We start from the raw sequence: 22,040 nt of genomic DNA, 5'->3' as shown, positions 1-22,040 counted from the left end.
CCTTAGTTTTTGTTCTACCCCTCCCCGGGGTAGAACAAAACGCAACATCGTTTTTTCAAATCTTTAGGATGTCCCCTTCATGAAATGGATTGTCCCGGGTTTTACTTTTACTGCAAAAGTCATGAAATTGATCCATGAAGGGACCCCCACATAAGCAAAAAAATGCCTATCCTGAAAGATGGAGTTCCAAGTCAATCCTTTGTCATTTTCTACCTGCTGGTTGTTTTTACTTCATACTTGCACAGATGGTCTACAGGTAATGTCCCTACATCCCAAGGGGGGATGTGCAAGAATACAACAGAGCTCATCAAGAATGGAACACGGCTGACCCTTTGCCTTTTTTTTAGGCCATAGAGAATGAGGGCATATTGTCTTGCACATGCTAAAGTCTCTGGTAGACTATCTGTCAAGCCAAAGATTATCAGACCCTGAAGCTCATTTATGTGCTTCTCCAGCTTGTTGAAAGCTGTTGTTTTGCTTATTCTGAACAAACTGCTCATTGTATCGCATCCAGTCAATGCGTGCCATGCTGGAAGACTCTCACACAAAGCCAATCCCAATGTATTTGTAATATCAGACACTGGGATGTATCGTTGTCTATCCCATGACCAGCATGCATGAAAATGGAAGCTGTTCCAAGGAGTTGTTGACTGACAACACACGTACATCCACAGTACTGTACATATAAATTGGGAACTCAGTCAGTCAGTCTGTCAGTCAGTCAGTCAGTCAGTCAGTCTGTCTGTCCGTTACGTCACACTTTTCCCCAACTCATATCTCCGCCACCGTTGCCCCAATCCATGCCAAACTTTGCACACACACTCCTTGCCTGCCAAACCACATTCCCACAACTGACTCCTGCTGCTCCAGAACGGATGCAAAATTGGTCTCGCCCCCTAGTGGAGGATCCCTGATACTGCAGCGCACATAAAATGCAGTAACTCGGCCTACGAGCGACCGGGAGAGCCGGGCCGGTACCCACGCGTCCACCTCGGTGGCGCGGAGACAGCCGTCAACATGAATCTGTCCCATATAGCGCCACCATCAGAACCATTTTTACAAACACTTTTTTGGACACTGCTCCTACAAATTTTGCCCTACAATCATGCAAATCGGTACACAGTGGCCCTCATTTATCAACCTGGTGCAGATCAAATTTTGGGCGTACACCGAAATTTAGGTAAGTGTCGGCATTTATCATTTCAACTTGACTTTGAAGTTGGCGTAGGGTAGGATCAAATCTCACGTCAGGTTCTGAGGTGGTGTAGGATTCATCTTACACCTCTTAATCCATTGTAGATATGCGGAGCAGCATTGCCTAACTATCTGACTCATGTATCCTCTCCAAACTGTATATTTAACACACTAATAAATAATCCATGTGAAAACATAACATTATTTAAAAGCATATATAGCTGGCTATCACTATCATGGACATGCACCGTGCCGATTTTATTTCCAAGTTACAATGACAAGCGATTAAAATCTAGCAATCTAACGCAAGTGCTTTAACAGTAATTCAGATATTTTGCAGAGTCGGAAGCGGCGCCGCGCAGCGCTTCTTCTTTTCTTGGACCGTGAGGAATTCAATTTATAGCCTACAGTGAAATGTGTCCTATATGGAGTTATGTGTTAAAAATAAAACCCGGTGCTCCAAACCCTCAGATTATGGTTGTCTCTTTAGCCTACTGGCTATCTCTCAGTAACATGGCATGCACGGGCACGGCAGCCCGTGGTTTATGGGGAATACATGATTGCTTTATTTTGTGTAACACTCACTCACTCAAACGCGCACTGCGTCCGTGCGCAGATCACGATATGTGCAAGTCTGGGGTAAAAACAACCAGCAGGTAGAAAATGACAAAGGATTGCCTTGGAACTCCATCTTTCAGCCATGTTTAGTCCATTGGTCAGACACACACACACACACACACACACACACACACACACACACACACACACACACACACACACACACACACACACACACACACACGTACGCACACATTATTATCTCAATAAAACATGTTGTTTTGTGTCACAGGTGCAATTTCCCCGGGGCGGGGCTGTTCCAGTGCAGACGGACAGGGTTGGTGTTTGTAACCACAAGCAAAGGGGAAGTGGTCTACTGGACTGTTCAGTGGGAGGAAAGATGTCTCCAGTCAACAGGAAGGACTCCTGCAGGTCCTCTGTTTGACATCCATTGTCCTCAGAAGTGTGTCTGCCAGCTAGGCCTGCCACACTGTGACATCACACCTGGTGAGTCACTCAATGTGTCCCATTCTTTCTTTTTATTTTGTCCTCGAGTTCCTCCTATAACAGCAACTCAATTTAGAGAGACACAAAATATGTTTAAATTCAATGTGGACAGTTATATTTTATATTTTATATTTTGTTTAGGCATTTTGATAGAAACTTCAAAATGTGTTTCTTTCCGCAGGTGATCTGTGTGTGGCCCACATCACAGATGAGTGTCTGGAACTCTTAGAACCACTGAGAGTGACCCAGACTCATGTGTTTGTAAATGTGACCCAGCTGTCTCTCTTTGGGATCCTGGAGAAGATTTGGGACTTCTTTAAACCACAACCAAAACGTGCTCAGGTTCTGCTGTTCCACAGAGAGGCACGGAAACCAACACTGAGCGTATTACTGCTGCCGAGAAATGTGGCTACTGATCAGGTAAAATATCTCTTAAGTAGAAATTTTAAAGAGGTGGTGCCATAGTTTTGTACTTTTTCTGTTTTTCATGTGTCTAGGAGGTTGAAAGTACCTCATTAAACGTGTGGTTTTTATGAGCAATTATTTATTCACTTGGTGTTTGTTTGTTTTCTCTTGGAGGCTGCCACCTTGTGGTCAAAAGTGTCAGTTAAAAAACACAGATAAGATGACATCACAGAATCAACTCCTCCCCTAATTGCCATTCACCCAACATTGTGGGGTGTGGCTAACTCAGCTAGGTCACCACCCACCATGACATCCATGCATACTTAATGAACTGGGGGTGTGGCCACATAAAAACCCAATTTTAACTCTTTCTGTATACTTTTTTGGAAAAAAATCTTCCTCCTAGTATAATCATAATACCTGATAATCATGTTTTAGAGGGGGGAAATATTATGGCACCACCTCTTTAATCTCTTTATAGATTTATATTATACTAAAATAAGAATTGAAGAAAAAACAACAAGAGGGTAGTCTGTAGCTGTGGGCACACTTGAACAGCATGAGTCAAGTCAAAGTTTATGAAAGAGAAATGTCAAATCACTTATTGATGGTGGCAAAGACTGATGAAGTAGCCTGTGTTCATAGCTTGAAAGACGTCTCCATAATAATTGAACCAACATGGTCAAATTGTGTCCTTGTAGGTGCACGGAAGGCATAACAACAAGAAATGCATCGAGGTCACCTCCAACTGTAATCTCTTCACAAACCAGAGCTACAGCCTGTCGGTGCTGCCTTGTACTTCCTGTAAAGTTCAACCTAAGGTATCACAGCCTCTGTTTATTAAAATGTGAAGCAGTGTGAGTTGCGTAATGCGTATGTGAACTACGGTACTTCATTCTTCCTGACTGCCAGAGGTAGTGCTTAACACTGAATGATATCAGTCTCACTTGTGTGTCGACTAATTCATATCAACAAAGTCACAGCTGTGATTCCTTGTGACTTTGGAGTGGAGTGGTTTTGAACATGGTGATTGAAAAAGCTAGACCAGGAGAAGAATCCGCCATGTTACGTACCTTTGCGTCACTGGGAAAATAGTATCCATGATCCGAGTAAATGTAATCCAAGGATGTCCTGTTTATTTTCACGATCATGTTTTCTTTCAGTCAGGACCGCTTTTTACCAAACCTAGGCCACAGCGTTTGTCACGGACGGTAGAAAAGACCGCGTATTGAACATGGAGGTGATGAAAAATCAGACGGGAGAAGAATGCACCAGCGCAAAACTGCTGTCGTGTGAGGGCGGAGAGTGCAGGTCTCAAAACTGCAACTGGGTTAAGGCAGCTTTGCATGGTCTTTCAGTCCGAGTGTATCAAAAACACAATAGGGTCAAGGCAGCAGAAGCTTGTGATTGGCTGCAGGGAGACTGCACTTCCTGGTCATTTGATACCGCGCTGCATTTTGGGAAATGTAGTGTTTTTCCCCATATTGTTGGTTTTTGATCACCGTGTAGATCCTTCATTGCGGTAGCAAAGTACAGTAACTACAGTACAGTATAGATACTGAACAACGCGTCAAACGCGGCATGGGCCTCCAGATACATCAAAGAGATTGACGTGTTGGCACCACATGGGCGACGGCTACTGCGTTCCACGCCCAGTCGCCCACCCTCACCCTTGATATGAATTAAGAACTGTCCATACTGTTGCTGACCACCAAACCTCTCCTCGGAAAGTTCAGACTTTCCGACGTGCAACTCTAATTCGGGGTAATGCTTTTCAGAAGTTGCAAGTGATGTCATTTTATAGTTGAACCGGATATTTGCGATGAAATCTTAGGTGACAGTATGGACAGCCCTTTAGTCGACCTGCACGTGTGTGAGACGTATATCATTCGTTGTTAAGCACAGCCTCTGGCAGTCAGGAAGAATGTTACTGTTATTAGCACTGCTACCGCAAGTGATACTACTACCAATTACTACTGTTACTCCCTACTAGTCCCTAGCACTACTAGCCTAATTAACACAATACAATAGTAATACAGTTTTCTCTGTTTTCAGGCTGCGAATTACGAAGAAGACTTTGGACCAAACTACCACCCAACATTCCTGGTGTCTGACATGGATCTCAGTGTAGAACGCTTATCTTTGGAACTACAGGGACCGGACTCTAAACCAGTCTGGCAGCAAGACATTGAGCTGGAAGGTAAAGGCAGTTATTCTCTAATACGTGTATGCAACATTTTAAGATGTTCTTAATTGGCACAAATCAGTCTGGGTTAAAAGGAATATAATAATTAAGGATGAAGTTGACAAATAAATACATCAAATAACCCATTCTTCCAACAGTCTTCATGCTTCAAATATTCATTTTTTTTACCAGTAGATAAATAAATAAAGCTAGTAATAAATAAAGTAGTATTGTTTCCCTAAGATCAAGTCCATTTAACTCGGAGAAATTATATGATAGCGTGCCTAGAGAGGAACTGTGGTATTGTTTGAGGAAGTCTGGTGTTAGAGTGCCTCATTTATGGAAGCTGTGAGACAGTGGTGAGGTGTGCTATGGGTGTGACAGAGGAGCTCAGGAAGGAAGTGTGTCTCAGAATCAGAATCAAACTTTATTGTCACATCACATTACAAGTAACATGGGTGAAACTCTTAATTGTGCAAGCCCAAACGATGCAGTTTAAAAGATCAATCAAAGGTAAAGTGCATTCAGGAGAAAAAAAAAGTGGCTAATGTGCTTAATAATTATGAGTCACAAAATAGCTCTAAAGGAGAGTCCCATAAAACCTATAGGCCTATGTAGATCTGCAACAAGTTATCAGCACTGAGCCCCTTCTATGATGCACAGCCTGACAGATGAGGTTAGACAGGAATCCCCATGAACCATGATGTGATCTGTGGTGAGAGCAGTGAGCAGTTAGAGGAACATCTAGAGAGGTGGAGGTATGCCCTGGAAAGGAGAGGAATGAAGGTTAGCCGCAGCAAGACTGAATACATCAAATGTGAGAAATCTCTGTGAGTATGTGCCCCGCGTATCTCGAGAACTGTTCGTCCCACTGGCTTCTGATTCGGCACGCTCGTACCCCACCACGGCGCGGGGTGCCGTGGCCGGCCTCGACCCGACCCGATACGTGGTTTTCCGGAACCGGCGCGAAGGGTTCGGAATCTATGATCTGCCTAACGGGCACGTTACTTCTGAGACGTCTACATGTTATATACTTTATATACTTTAGTATCTAAAGATTTGGGAGAGCAAACTACAAAAGATTTCATGTGGGTGTTGTTGTTATTTATATCAGGTCTCACTTGTTGGTGGTGATGTCATCAAGAATGCTGCTCCTCATTGGCTAAAGGCTTTGCCTTTGTACTGTCGGTTAGTCTTTTGAGGAGAATAACCTTAAAGATTTGGGAGAGAATCGCCTTTCAGCTCATTCAACATGTTGGCGTTGTTTATATCAGGTAGAACGCTGCTCCTCATTGGCTAAGGGCCCTGCTGCTTTTGTACTGTCGGTCATTTGTTTTTAGGAGAATAAATCTTACCTACTGTATAAAGTTTTGGTACAACATACTGGTCTCGCCTTTCAGCGAGCCAACAATAACTAGAACTGCTTTCTGTCGAGGCGCCAACTTGCTCCTTGTGCACAAGTAGGCCATGTGTGGCCAGCAGAGCGCCATGAGGTGCACTCACCACTGGCGATGCCATCACCAGGAATGCTGGTCCCTCAGTGGCTGTTAATGATGATGTTGGCAGAAATGCTGGTCCCTGATTGGGCTACGGGCTTAAACAAAGAAGGACACCGACATACATACGCAGGCGAACACAGTACTTGCGTGCTCTGCTGGCACAAGTAATAATAAAAATCACACCCAATGTGAAGTGAGCGGTGGTCTTGCTTGCATAACGTCTTCAGACTTGGATTTGAGTCTAGGATGTACAGGCTATGCTACACACACGTTTTGCTATGGCAAAACGCTGAGGAAAAAGGCTACAGACACACGCACAGCCACTCTATGGAGCAGTTATGCTACACACACACACGTTTTGCTATGGCAAAACGCTGAGGAAAAAGGCTACAGACACACGCACAGCCACTCTATAAAGCGGTTTACCACCGCTCAATAATATAATAATAAAATATTTGTAACCCTGTTTCATGTCTTGCAGCACAATCTACAGGAGCAGCTGCATCTGTACCAGGTGAGTTGAGAGCTTGTAGATCTGATATTCATGATGCTTTTATATAACGTGATCAAGTAGCACACACACACCCACACCTGGCGATGCTGGTGAATGTTAACGTGGTGAATGCTACCATGCCTAAACCTAACCCTAATCCTAACCTCAGTAAAACTATGTCTAAACCTAACCTGGTGAATGCTAACCTGCCGAGAGATGCAAGAAAAACAACACTTTTGGTTGTTTTTCTTGCAGATCGACCTGAAAGAAGGGCATGTGTCTCAGGTGAGAGCTGTTGAGAATGAATTAGTATCAATTCTACCTACATTTTTGTCACCGTTAGGTCGCAGTTACTATCAAAACTTCCACCAGCTGTCAGTCAGTCTGTCAGTCAGTCTGTCCGTTACGTCACACTACTACTCACTCATATCTCCGTCACCGTTGCCCCTATCCATGCCAAACTTTGCACACACACTCCTTGGCTGCCAAACCACAACCCCCACCCCTCATTTCTCACATGTACCTCTTCTAGCGCCACCACGAGGCCTATTCTTGCAAAACACATTTTTGGACACTGCTCCTACACATTTGCCCTAAAATCACACAAAGCGGTACACGGTATGTCTAGAGTCATGTCATCAACATGGATCTGTCCCATTTAGCGCCATGTGACCTGACAGTCGCTTACCTCCCAATTAGGGAGTCTTACTGGTATAAAAGGGACTCAGTAGGGATTAAAGTGGTTGTAAGTGATATGTTCTTTAAAACAATAAACAATAATAGTAAGAATAGTTAAGCCGTACACGATAGGGAGTTCCAATAGAAAAATATAAGCCTCGTGTACAATATAGGCTCGAAGTACACGCGAGCGTACACGCCCCCATAGTTATAATGGGGCGTGTACGCTTGCAACAGGGTGTCGTGTACGGCACCTGTGCCGACTACAGTTTCCCAATGTAGGGCAGCAGAGAGCCATATGGTCCGTGGTGGTTCTCAAAGTGAGGTCGGGGGACCCTCAGAGGGACACTGTGGGCTTGTCAAGTGGTCCGTGGTGGTTCTCAAAGTGAGGTCGGAGGACCCTCAGAGGGACACTGTGGGCTTGTCAAGTGGTCCGTGGTGGTTCTCAAAGTGAGGTCGGAGGACCCTTAGAGGGACACTGTGGGCTTGTCAAGTGGTCCGTGGTGGTTCTCAAAGTGAGGTCGGAGGACCCTCAGAGGGACACTGTGGGCTTGTCAAGTGGTCCGTGGTGGTTCTCAAAGTGAGGTCGGAGGACCCTCAGAGGGACACTGTGGGCTTGTCAAGTGGTCCGTGGTGGTTCTCAAAGTGAGGTCGGAGGACCCTCAGAGGGACACTGTGGGCTTGTCAAGTGGTCCGTGGTGGTTCTCAAAGTGAGGTCGGAGGACCCTCAGAGGGACACTGTGGGCTTGTCAAGTGGTCCGTGGTGGTTCTCAAAGTGAGGTCGGAGGACCCTCAGAGGGACACTGTGGGCTTGTCAAGTGGTCCGTGGTGGTTCTCAAAGTGAGGTCGGAGGACCCTCAGAGGGACACTGTGGGCTTGTCAAGTGGTCCGTGGTGGTTCTCAAAGTGAGGTCGGAGGACCCTCAGAGGGACACTGTGGGCTTGTCAAGTGGTCCGTGGTGGTTCTCAAAGTGAGGTCGGAGGACCCTCAGAGGGACACTGTGGGCTTGTCAAGTGGTCCGTGGTGGTTCTCAAAGTGAGGTCGGAGGACCCTCAGTGGGACACTGTGGGCTTGTCAAGTGGTCCGTGGTGGTTCTCAAAGTGAGGTCGGAGGACCCTCAGAGGGACACTGTGGGCTTGTCAAGTGGTCCGTGGTGGTTCTCAAAATGAGGTCGGAGGACCCTCAGAGGGACACTGTGGGCTTGTCAAGTGGTCCGTGGTGGTTCTCAAAGTGAGGTCGGAGGACCCTCAGAGGGACACTGTGGGCTTGTCAAGTGGTCCGTGGTGGTTCTCAAAGTGAGGTCGGAGGACCCTCAGTGGGACACTGTGGGCTTGTCAAGTGGTCCGTGGTGGTTCTCAAAGTGAGGTCGGAGGACCCTCAGAGGGACACTGTGGGCTTGTCAAGTGGTCCGTGGTGGTTCTCAAAGTGAGGTCGGAGGACCCTCAGAGGGACACTGTGGGCTTGTCAAGTGGTCCGTGGTGGTTCTCAAAGTGAGGTCGGAGGACCCTCAGAGGGACACTGTGGGCTTGTCAAGTGGTCCGTGGTGGTTCTCAAAGTGAGGTCGGAGGACCCTCAGAGGGACACTGTGGGCTTGTCAAGTGGTCCGTGGTGGTTCTCAAAGTGAGGTCGGAGGACCCTCAGTGGGACACTGTGGGCTTGTCAAGTGGTCCGTGGTGGTTCTCAAAGTGAGGTCGGAGGACCCTCAGAGGGACACTGTGGGCTTGTCAAGTGGTCCGTGGTGGTTCTCAAAGTGAGGTCGGAGGACCCTCAGAGGGACACTGTGGGCTTGTCAAGTGGTCCGTGGTGGTTCTCAAAGTGAGGTCGGAGGACCCTCAGAGGGACACTGTGGGCTTGTCAAGTGGTCCGTGGTGGTTCTCAAAGTGAGGTCGGAGGACCCTCAGAGGGACACTGTGGGCTTGTCAAGTGGTCCGTGGTGGTTCTCAAAGTGAGGTCGGAGGACCCTCAGAGGGACACTGTGGGCTTGTCAAGTGGTCCGTGGTGGTTCTCAAAGTGCCCACAGTGTCCCTCTGAGGGTTCATGTAAAACTTAAAACTATTGCCCGTGTACACAGTGGTTAATCGCATGTGCAAGGATCTACAGAGCTGGCTGGAGCATGGAGCAGCCTGGTGGAGTCTGGTGCAGTCCTGTCTACCCTGGTCTGCCATTAAAGTCACTGTAATGGCCTGGTGGAGTCATCTAACTACCCCCCTTCCCTGGTCTATACTCCTATTGGGCAGGACTGGGCTGGACTTAGGTTTGCTGGAGTCTATTGGGCTCTGGTAGGCTGTATTGGGCTCTGGTGTGCCGTGTTGTGCTGTGATGGGCTCTGTTGGGCTACACGAGACAGTACAGTACTAAAGCCTGAACATGTTCATGTAAAACTATTGGCTGTGTACACAAAGTCATGTAAAACTATTGCCCGTATACACAGGGGTTAACAATAGTTAAGCCGTACACGATAGGGAGTTCCAAAAGAAAAATATAAGCCTCGTGTACAATATAGGCTCGAAGTACACGCGAGCGTACACGCCCCCATAGTTATAATGGGGCGTGTACGCTTGCAACAGGGTGTCGTGTACGGCACCTGTGCCGACTACAATTTCCCAATGGAGGGCAGCAGAGAGCCATTTGTTGAGATCTAATAGGCCCAACCACATGTTTTACAGATCTAATTGGCCCATCCACATGATTTGTAGATCTAATTCCATCAGCAGTTCCATACCATGATTTGTAGCTCTAAATCCATCACCTGTCACATCCACATGATTTGTAGATCTAATTCTAAAACCAGTCACATCCACATGATTTGTAGATCTAATTCTAAAACCAGTCACATCCACATGATTTGTAGATCTAATTCTAAAACTAGTCGCATCCCCATGATTTGTAGATCTAATTCCATCGGCAGTTCCATACCATAACTTGTAGCTCTAAATCTATCACCTGTCACAAAGGCTCTGGTGGGCTGTTTTGGGCTCTGGTGGGCTGTGCTGGGCTCTGGTAGGCTATACAGGGCAGTACTGTAGTATAGCCTAGACATGTTCATGTCAAACTATTGGCCGTGTACACTAAGGCATGTAGAAACTAGGGCCCGTGTACACAGTGGATAATCCCATCAACGAGGAGCTACAGAACTGGCGGGAGCCTTGAGCAGCCCGGTGGAGACTGCTGGAGTCTGGTGCAGTCCTGTGCACCCTGGTCTGGCCTATAACATCCGGATCCAGCCTACTGTAGGCTAGTGAAGCCATCTAAGCTCTCCACTTCCCTAATCTATTCTCCCACTGTGCTGGACTTGGATGTGCTGGGCTGTGCTGGACTCTATCAGGCTCTGGTGGGCTGTTTTGGGCTCTGGTGGGCTGTGCTGGGCTCTGGAAGGCTATAATAATGGGCTCTGGTGGGAATTAGATCTACAAATCATGGGGATGTGAATGGTTTTAGAATTAGATCTACAAATCATGTGGATGTGACTGGTTTTAGAATTAGATCTGCAAATCATGTGGATGTGACAGGTGATGGATTTAGAGCTACAAATTATGGTATGGAACTGCCGATGGAATTAGATCTACAAATCATGGGGATGCGACAGGTGATAGATTTAGAGCTACAAATTGTGGTATGGTTTAGATCTACAAATCATGTGGATGTGACTGGTTTTAGAATTAGATCTACAAATCATGTGGATGTGACTGGTTTTAGAATTAGATCTACAAATCATGTGGATGTGACAGGTGATGGATTTAGAGCTACAAATCATGGTAGGGAACTGCTGATGGAATTAGATCTACAAATCATGTGGATGGGCCAATTAGATCTGTAAAACATGTGGATGGGCCTATTAGATCTCAACAAATGGCTCTCTGCTGCCCTCCATTGGGAAATTGTAGTCGGCACAGGTGCCGTACACGACACCCTGTTGCAAGCGTACACGCCCCATTATAACTATGGGGGCGTGTACGCTCGCGTGTACTTTTGTACATTGTTATTATCACAGTGGCTTTTTCCTTGACCTTTCGAGTTAGGAGTGTCGTAGAGACACGAGACCGGGTTTGTTGGATTCAGCGTCAAAAAGTAAGTCAGAATAAGTGTATTTTATCCAAAAGAATGTGTAATCGTGTAGGTGGCGTGCAAATTTCGTGTCTTTTTCGCAATCGTAAAGGGTTCAAATTGTCGGAGAGACACGAAACCCATTCCATCGGATCAGGCATCCTTCAAATATGAAAAGTGTTTCCTGCGTGAAACAAACGTTTTTTTTTTTTGATTTTTTTATTGATTTTAAGGACAAAAATCCGGGTTTCTGTGTCTTTTTCGCAATCGTAAAGGGTTCAAAGTGTCGGAGAGACACGAAACCCATTCCATCGGATCAGGCATGCTTCAAATATGAAAAGTGTGTCCGGCCTAAAACAAAACATATTTTTTAGATTTTTTTTATTCATTTTAAGGACAAAGGGCCCGTTTTGACGCCTAAAACGACCCTTTCCCTTGACCGTTCGAGTTAGGAGTGCCGTGTACACAGGATCTACAGAGATGGCTGGAGTATGGAGCAGCCTGGTGGAGTCTGGTGCAGTCCTGTGCACCCTGGTCTGGCCTATTCAAGCCGGATCCAGCCTACTGTAGGCTAGTGAAGCCATCCAACCTCTCCACTTCCCTAATCTATTCTCCCACTGTGCTGGACTTGGATGTGCTGGGCTGTGCTGGACTGGACTCTATCAGGCTCTGGTGGGCTGTTTTGGGCTCTGGTGGGCTGTGCTGGGCTCTGGTAGGCTATACAGGGCAGTACTGTAGTATAGCCTAGGCATGTTCATGTAAAACTATTGGCCGTGTACACTAAGGCATGACTTCTATGTAAACCATACTATATGGACAGTTTTTTTCTGCATGTCACTATGATGGAAAGCATCTTCAGCCTCACAATAACCATATTGAGTTACCACATGATTTTGTGTGCACGCCACAGCCAATAGTTTTACATGAATATTTCTAAGCTATGCCCCATACAGCCTAACAGAGCCCAGCAAAGCACAGCACAGCCCACCAGAGCCCAATACAGCCCACAGGAGCCCAATAGAGCTCCAGTACACCTAAGTCCAGCCCAGTCCTGCCAAGTAGGAGTATAGACCAGGGAAGGGGGGTAGTTAGATGTCTCCACCAGGCCATTACAGGCTGGACCTGGCTTGAATAGGCCAGACCAGGGTGCACATCACTACACCAGACACATCACTGTGACATCACAGGTGCTATCATAGGTGACATCACCTATGTAAAAGTCCATATATGGGTATTCCCAGAATCCCTTTTATGCCCATGTATGAAGATCCCTGATGTCATTGATATATACTATATCACTGGCCAGATGGCCAAGACATGGCCCATATCTGTGTGGCTGGTTCAGACAGGGATCTCCATGTATGGGCATGAAAGGGATGTACTATATACAGTACATGGATCTCCATATATGGGTAACTGGTCCGATATACATCACTGGCCAAATGGCCAAGAATTGGCGCGACCTTGGCAAGGTCGCATGTCGCCCTGAGGCGTCTTACTAGTAATAAACATTATTTGTAGAGCACCTTTCATGACATGAAATGCTTAACAAGGCTGTACTTGGTCTCCACTTATGTTTTACTTCTACATCAAACCTCTTTGCCTAAAATAGCCGGACTGCAAGCTCAAGCTTGTAGATCTGCTATTTCCCTCAGAATAGGGGTGTAATGTACACCGTTCCCGTCACACAAAGATTCTGTTACAACAGAACTAAAGACGTTCCTATCACACATTCTGTTACACCAGGGCCCCCTGCAGTAGCTCTGAGGACCCCCTAGGGGTGCCGGACCCCCTATTGAAGACCCCTGACCTATCCCATAAATGGTAATGGTGCATTTATATAGCACTTTTATCCAAGGCACTTTACATAGATTGTGCACTACATTCACCCATTCACACACACATTCATTACATTCACCCATTCACACACACACACATTCATACAGCGATGGCAGAGGAAACCATGCTTGGCACCAACCTGCTCATCAGGAGCAGTTAGGGGTTCAGAGTCTTGCTCAAGGACTCTTCGACATTAACTCAGGGGGAGCCCGGGATCGAACTGGGAACCCTTCGTGTTCTAAAGACGGACCAACATACTATTATGAGTGTGGGCAGATGTAAACAGGCATACAAGACAACACTATGTGGTGTTTCTAGTTCATGGCAGGGCCGCTCCATTTGGTTCCATTAGTACACTCTGAGTTACATATACCCATATTAGGGTCCATTTGGTTCCATTAGTACACTCTGAGTTACATATACCCATATTAGGGTCCATTTGGTTCCATTAGTAGGGTCCATTTGGTTCCATTAGTACACTCTGAGTTACTTATACCCATATTAGTGTCCATCTACACCAGAACATGCCTAGGCTATACTACAGTACTGCCCTGTATAGCCTACCAGAGCCCAGCCCAGCCCACCAGAGCCAAAAACAGCCCACCAGAGCCTGATAGAGTCCAGCACAGCCCAGCACATCCAAGTCCAGCACAGTGGGAGAATAGATTAGGGAAGTGGAGAGTTTAGATGGCTTCACTAGCCTACAGTAGGCTGGATCCGGAGCAATAGCTTGTAGATCGGCTAATTGAGTATTTTCCATATTTCTTTTCCCGGTGGCGCTGGGGTCCCTGGGGGTCCCTGGAGCTCCAGGGGTCCCTCGGGGCCCAGGCGGTGGCCCTGCCGCCGGGGACCCCCTGGGTGCCGTCCCCGTCTCTCCCGGTCGCTCCGGGGCAGAGTTAAAGCCTTTTTAGCAGACTGCAGTTGCAGGGGTCTGCCAATAGGTGAACGGCCGTCTCCGGGCCGCCGAGGCGGACGCGTGGGTACCGGCCCCAGCTCTCCCGGTCGTTCCTAGATCGAGTTACAGCATTTTATTTGCGCTGCAGTGGCGGGGGGTCCTCCACTAGGGGCGCAACCTGGTGCGTCGTTCCGGAGCACCAGGAGTCGTGGTCCCCAGGAATTCCCTGTGAGCAGCCCCTTTGGGGGGATCATTTGGTCATTTTTTAGCTTTTTGGCGGTGGTCCCCGGGGGTCCCCGGAACTCCAGGGGGTCCCTGGCTACTCTGCAGTCCCAGGCTGAGGCCCCAAAGTCGGACAGGAGCGGAGGTGGTCCCTGATCGGTAGTCCCCGGACTCTGCAGTCCGAGGCCAAGGCCCCAGAAACCCCTCAGGGACCCAGAGAGGTCCCCGAACCACACTTTGGGAACCAGCCAAGGACCCCTTTGAAACCCTGTAGGGCCCCCCAGAGGTCCCCGAACCACACTTTGGGAACCAGCCATGAATGTACTAGGCTGTTGTGAACCAGCCATGGAAACCCTGGGGGTCCCCAAACCACACTTTGGGAACCAGCCAGGGACCCCCTGGAAACCCGGGGTCCCCACCAGGCTGCTCAAGGCTCCCGCCAGTCCTGTAGCTCCTCGTTGATGGGATTATCCACTGTGTACACGGGCCCTAGTTTTTAGTCATGAACATGCCTAGGCTATACTACAGTACTGCCCTGTAAGTTAGACGATGAGCATATGCTATTCCTTTGGTCTTGGTTGCAAACACACCAACAAAACACAGTAAGTCCAAATGGAAAACAAACACACTTTGCTCTGAGCTCAAACATGCTTCTCTCCTAGTGAACTCCAAAGAAAGACTGAGGCCACTTGGCAGGAGGCACTGATCAAAAGACAGGCACTAATTGACCACACCTGGCTTGGTGACCTGATTGGTAGGCAGGTGATGGTTGGTGTAGTAGTGTGTTGACAGCAAGGCTTATACAGGCCAACCAAACTGTGTCCCTGGCAGGTGCTTGTAGATCTGCGAGGTGCTTGTAGATCTGCTGTATTGGGTTGAGCCCCCCTCACCCAAAAATATTTATGGAATAAATACATTAAATATATATGAATATGTGAAGGACAACTGCCTACATGCGGATTACTTTGAATATGGATGGACAGAAGTTTTAGATTTTTACAATATGTTTGGAGCGATTTATTACAGATTTTATGCCCCTCACAAGTTTGGATCATGCACTGTACACGGGAAATAGATTGTGATTCTGTCTGTACACGGTGGGCTGTTCCAATAGCTTTGAAAATAGCCTGCCACACTGTGGACATGTGCTTGAACTGCAAGATTCCTAGCAGTTATAATAAGGAACACATAAAAAGGAATAAAAGATCATCCAGACGGCTGATGGGCGATCAAGTGGCGTCCATACGTAGATGGGGTCCCAGAGAACATGCAAAGCCCACCCACTTATTTTTCACGCCCACAGGATCCATATGGTGGGCCATGGAAATTTGGTGCCGTACACCAGCAATAGCACTGGTTGTCGTGTACGCAAATATCGATAGGGGTAATAATAGTAATTAAAGTTCCCTATATTTTACTACATCAGTCATTAATATTTATAGGTAGACATTAAATGATGTAATTAGATTTTATAGGTAGACATTAAAGTATTGACAAATTCATAAAGTAAAACAAAATCATCTTACATCTTAAAGTCAACTTACAGATCCTGTAAATACTCATTCTGTCGAGACAGTAGTAGCTGGGACAAGTGGGCAGTCCCTTTTCTTGACAATGGCTTGCCAGATTGGTAACTACTAGACTACTAGGTATTGTCATAGTAATGCACACATCCTGTAACTACTGACAATAGGGACATTAAGCTGCCCGTTTCTAGAACCGTTAAGCAAACAGCCGTCGGCCACAGGGTCCCACCCCTTTTTACTGAACTCTTTGGTTCCCATGGCGATGCGTATACGCAGCAGACATTGCAGCCACAACGTGGGAAGGGAGCTTCTGGTGTTGTAGAGATGGCTGGTGCAACGGCAGGTTTATCAATCGAGCGCTGATAATTTCCGGTTGCCGTTGTCATCTGCCGTAGCAGTCATTTCCTTAAAGTCGCTATTATTATGTTGGTATATAATTACTGTCAGTAATACCAGGTTTCTTAAAGCAGTCTGTTGTCTTTTCTGACTCATTGTAACAATAGACCAGCATGCATCTGAAGAGCCTCCAGTGTTCACTACAACAGGGGTTTTCAAATTGGGTGACGGAGCACCCTTAGGTGCCGTGACGGCAGTCCAGGGGTGCCACAAGATAATTTGATAAAATTTGGACTTTATTTGGACACTCAAAACAATTTATTATCATTTTAAACTTGAAGTACAAAGTTATTTTCAGTCAGTTCTAACCAATCTCAAAAGTTTTCCTCCGAATATAATCGCTAAAATATGGCATACATTTAAGGTGTTACTTGGGAGTGAAAATATGAATATAATGTAGGGGTGCCTCGGATGAAAATAATATTTATAGGGGTGCCCTGAGCCAAAAAAGTTTGGGAACCCTGCACTACAACTTAAGTTGTGCAGGTTTTCGAGTACGTTTTGTGCCTCAAAAACGCAATTCATTATCAGGAAGCGGAGGAACAATAATAATTATCTTTGCGATTACAATAGGGCTTCACACTACTCTGCAGTGCTCGGGCCCTAATTAAAGCTGCAAGCAGCGATGACCGGGCCCTCGCATCCCTGTCCACGTTAGGAGACAGGGACATATTGACGTTGAAGACCCCTGAGATATGGGGATAATTTAAGTTTAAGAAAATGAATTTATATCGGCTACCTGAATCACAGATCTGTTGGTCTTGGTTAAGTACCACCTTGATTTTAAAAATAAGCAATGTTTTGTTGCTTAAGATTATGTATTCACTATTAATTGATCCGCTCTTATACCAAAACCCATTAAAAAAGGTTTCCGTTTTACTTCTCATCGTTAAGGTCTTTTGAGTGCGCTGAACGAGTTTGTGGTGATTCTGAGTCTGACCATCCTCCTAGGAGGAGTTTGTTAACATTTACTGCCATTTTGAATGGTCTACTTTCAGGGCTCCCCGCCAAGCCCTTTCCATAGACTTCCATGTAATTTATAGTGCACAGATCATGCACGCCCATGCACAGATGATGCACCATGTTTGTGCAGTTTGTTCACAGCTTTCAAACAAAAAAGTCCGATTGGAAATCCGTTCAGGCATTCATGAGATAGATGCCATTATGTTTTACATGTTATGTAAACAAAAATGGCTGCCCTGTTTGAAAGATGGGGTTGTATGGGGGTGAAACATGCAAAATCGCGATTGAAATCGTTTTAACTAGATTTTAATGGGGTCCAAAAATAATTTAAAAAAAAAAAAAAATCATTTTTTTTTCTCCATTTTCTAAGTAAAACTCGTCATACTAGTCATAGGCAGAGTGGACACACTTATATAACTCGTCAAACTAGTCATAGGCAGTAAATGAGTTAAAGTACTACCTGTGAAAATGGCAAAAACACCACAATAATTTTCATACATTTAGGTGAAACCATATCGTGGGGCTTCAACATAGTGACGCTTTACAAGCAAATGAAAGATTACATTTCTTCTTTGCTTGACAGCTGTGCCTTATCCAGAGAAGACCATGGCTTCCACTCACATAGATGCCCCACAGGTAGGTTTACTGTGTAGCAACTCAAAATAAGTTGTCATTGTTACAATTTTTGCATTTTGAAAAAATTATACCTGCTACTCATTTCTATAGGGCCCGTCTGAGAAGATATTGGTCGCCAACAAGGTGAAACTTATCAAGTGGCTCAGCGAGGATCTCCTCTACATTCTCCAGCATGTTGAGGCTGATGGAATTATTAATCATAGAGTTTATAAACAACTGATGGAATTGAAGCCAGAAGCTGCTTGCATTAAACTTATTGATAGAATGATTGATGGAGGAGAGGGAACTTCATCTCAGTTCCTGAAACTTCTACAAAAAACAGAGATTCTCGACACGTATCCACAACTCAAGAATTGGAATGCTTCTTTTCTTTTGTAAAAAAGATTAAAAAAAGATAAGAGGAAAAAGAACAATGATTATTTGCACCGGGTGTAATGTCTACTTTGTTTGACTGTATACTGTAGATTAAGTAAGTGATACTGTGATGGAGCAGGGGTTCTACCAGTGTTATTGTTACCTGCTCCATCAGAGCGCGTAAGTACTGTGTTCGGTGTTCTGTTTCCAGCCGACAGTACAAAGGCAGGGCCTTTAGCCAATGAGGGAGCAGCGTTCTTGGTGATGTCACCACCAACAAGTCCTCAGACCTCAGACGTCACATGACTGTTTGAACTGAAGTCTACGTTCTTGCTGCTCCACCCTAAGATACGCTTCCTCGCATGGTTACTGGACGGTGAACCATTTTGTTAGAGGCTTATTGTCGATATCAGTCTATCCCCGTTACAGTGCATCAGACCTCTGGGAGATGGATTGTTGAGGTAGAGCGCCACACCTACAGGCATCTCCCAGTACTTACCTTAAGCCGAGTCGGCAATGCCCTGGATCGAACCCATGACCTTGTGGTCCAAAGCTCTAGCGACTGAGCTACCCAGCTATATAAGCTATATTCTATGGACTGTATATAGGCCTATGGTAATATGACAGGAAACACACAACGCCTGTACTTTTCCTATCCTGTTGTGTTAACTTAATGACAAGCAGAAGTAAACATACCTCATACTGTACTTTTTATGTACATTATATCTTTGATGTTGATATTTTTGCTCAATAGACTGAGGAACAGTCATGTGACCAGTTGTATTTTTGATCATGTAAATATCACTGTGTCTCTGATGTCCATACATTCATGTATTGATCATGTAAATATCACAGTGTCTCTGATGTCCATACATTTATGTATTGATCATGTACATATCGACAGGGACCATTGACTATGGCCCATGACTGCCGTGCAAGCCTGTTGCGGCTCGGACGAAATTGACAAGAATGTGTTTTTGGATAGTAAAAAAAACACCCGGACCAGTTTTTTGAAGACTAAACAACAGGAAAACAATGTAAAAAAGTGATTTACCACAGAATTCTCCTTTAAAATGATGATTTGAGGGTTCCTTTGTTTGATGTAAAAAAGTATTAATTAATTATGAAGCGTTTAAGACGGCACATCTCTGTTTCTAGAGCCTGGAGTAGAAGACAGTCTCAAGAGCCTGGAGTAGAAGACAGTCTCAGTATAAGTCAGGTTTAAGTCAGATCTACAGTTAAAATGTGAGCTAACAGGACCAATGTTTTATTTAAAGTTGTTTTTTATTAAATCTACTGTGTACAGTATATGTACAGTATGAAGCTTATTAATTTGATCACTGTTCATTGTCTATGTCACCTTGTCCATATATGGGCAGGGCTTCCTTCCCACATGACACTTTAATAAAGAAATATCTATGTTTATTCTATGTTTATTCACAGATGTTTAAAACAGACCATTAAAACACTGAATTATTTTGCTGACTACAATATAAAACTTCAAATAATCTAAAAATGTGACAATCTAAAAGTCCAATAACCTAAACAAAAATCCAGACATGTATGAGATAACATGATGATTTCTTGTATCTCTTGTAGCTTCCTTGCAAAGTCCAGACATGGTTGGGTGTGTCTCTCTGCTAGGGTGTACAATGTGAGGGTGTCTCTGCTAAGGTGTACAAGATGAGGGTGTCTCTCTGCTAGGGTGTACAATATGAGGGTGTCTCTGCTAGGGTGTACAATGTTAGGGTGTCTCTCTGCTAGGGTGTACAATGTGAGGGTGTCTCTTTAGGGTGTACAATGTGAGGGTGTCTCTATAGTGTGATGCCCCACACATTAAGTCTAGTCTGGGTCATTAGAGGTGGGCCTGCCTTGCTAACTGTCTTCCTATGGGTGAGCAGGGTGGGGCCTCATTGACTCGTTGGTCTAGTGGCTCATTGGAGAGCAGCTGGGCTCGGTGCCTCCAGGAGTCTATAAAAGACCTGTCCATGACCTTCTGAAGCAGAGATCCAGAGGAGGCAGACCTGTATCCACCAGCCCTGTTGTGTTATGTTCTCGTTCTGTTTAGTTATGTTCTAGTTTTACTTTCCATCCAACACCTCACACTACACCATGTTCCACTCTTCCACATAATTTACACCACAGATTACTGAATCACTCCATAGGATCATTTTGGCATGATGTTCTGTTGATTATGTTGATTTACACCACTGATCACTGACTCCACACTTCATAGGATCCTTTTGGCATTAGTGTCTGTTGTTGACAACCTTATTTAGTTTGTTCTCTTAGGCTTTATTTAATACATTACTATTTGTTACACTATTTGTTAACACGTCTCCTCTCCCCAATCCTTTGCCATGCATGACCTGAGCCAGTCGTGACAATAGGGTGTACAATGGGAGGGTGTCTCCGAACCTGTTGTTTTGGGGAGCGCTGCTTTCAGATCATTCAACCTCCTCTAACACTTTCCCAGCCGAAATCTATTGCAACCGTACTCGCCCGTACTTCTTTAGTACTTAAATTAGCCGCCCGGAATTTTCCGGAATAAGTAATCAAAAACAAAATAAATTATAATGATCGCAAAAAAAAAAAAAATCACACCTGTGTGAACTGAGCGGTGGTTTACCCACCTCATAGATCATGTGTACCGATTTTTGTGACATTTGAAGAAAATATGTAGGAAAAGGAGCAAAAAGTGTGTTTTGGAGAAAATTCAAGATGGCGGAAAATCTATCCTGGCGCAAATTTTCCGATCTACGGTTCAAGAGTTACGGGGCAAAACGTAAAGTGGGCCGTTATAGCGCCACCATGAGGCCGAGTGATGTAATTATTTTTCGATTCATTCTTAAAATCATTATGAATCTCCTCTCCGAGGTTTGAAACTGTAGCTCCTATGGTTTACGAGAGAAAAATACTTGAAAGTGATTTCTTGCATTGTCCCATTATAAGTCAATGGGGACAATTAAGCGTCGTTTTTTGCCGATTACGTCGGCATGGTAAGGCGGATCGGAACGAAAGGTAATAGAACACCATTCCCGGCCGAGCCGCACATTTTGATGTATATATTGCGCGAGTGGCGTAAATGGTGCGGCACTAGTTACGCGCCGAAGTTTAGGCTACATACAGACACGGAGACAGACCCACACACACGGCCACGTATAGGAGCGTTGTGACCACCGCTCAAAAACAATATTGTCTCCTCTTCTCCGACTCTTCTTCGGCTTATTTCAAAGGATCTTTGTGTCTGTGCCTAAACAGGAAGTGCTTTTGATCGCTTCCGGAGCAGGATAGCTCTGTTTACCATCCCAATACATTATACCTAAAAGCGCTAGCTTAGCCTCTGTCTGTCGATAATTCATTCAGAAAAAAAGTTGACATGGAGTGTACATATAGAGCGCATGCCGTGCGCTTTACATCGATGTGCATGGATCGCGCACGCGGAGCGCCTGGTGGGAAAGATGTTTTCGCTAAAATCCCCACTGCAGGCCAATGCGTGAGTACACAATGACCGATGATTTTGCCATAAAAAGAATGACATGTCGTTGGAGCTCTCTGATGGTCTTGTAAAATGAATGCTGTCTCGGATCATAAGGTATATTCCTGAAATAATAGAAATGTCCGGCTAAACCACCGACAGCCATTC

At 45.4% G+C, this 22,040-nt stretch overlaps 1 protein-coding gene across 1 annotated transcript; it reads left to right on the top strand.

Moving 5' to 3' along the window:
* Positions 1–1,818: 1,818 nt before the first annotated feature.
* LOC308298176 (uncharacterized protein) lies at positions 1,819–19,564 on the top strand (the record flags this gene model as incomplete). Its single annotated transcript, XM_080741732.1, has 9 exons — positions 1,819–1,850; positions 2,045–2,259; positions 2,441–2,679; positions 3,366–3,485; positions 4,720–4,864; positions 6,830–6,862; positions 17,988–18,040; positions 18,131–18,214; positions 19,553–19,564. The coding sequence occupies 9 exons, from the start codon at positions 1,819–1,821 to the stop codon at positions 19,562–19,564; spliced, it is 933 nt and encodes a 310-aa protein (XP_080597858.1).
* Between the last annotated feature and the right edge of the window lie 2,476 nt (positions 19,565–22,040).

The sequence above is a fragment of the Nannobrachium achirus genome (assembly GCF_963921795.1).
Source record: "Nannobrachium achirus genome assembly, chromosome: 14".
In the NCBI taxonomy this organism is placed as follows: domain Eukaryota; kingdom Metazoa; phylum Chordata; class Actinopteri; order Myctophiformes; family Myctophidae; genus Nannobrachium; species Nannobrachium achirus.
The sequence above is the reverse complement of the archived record's forward strand: the minus strand, read 5'-3'. Positions and strand labels throughout refer to the sequence as shown.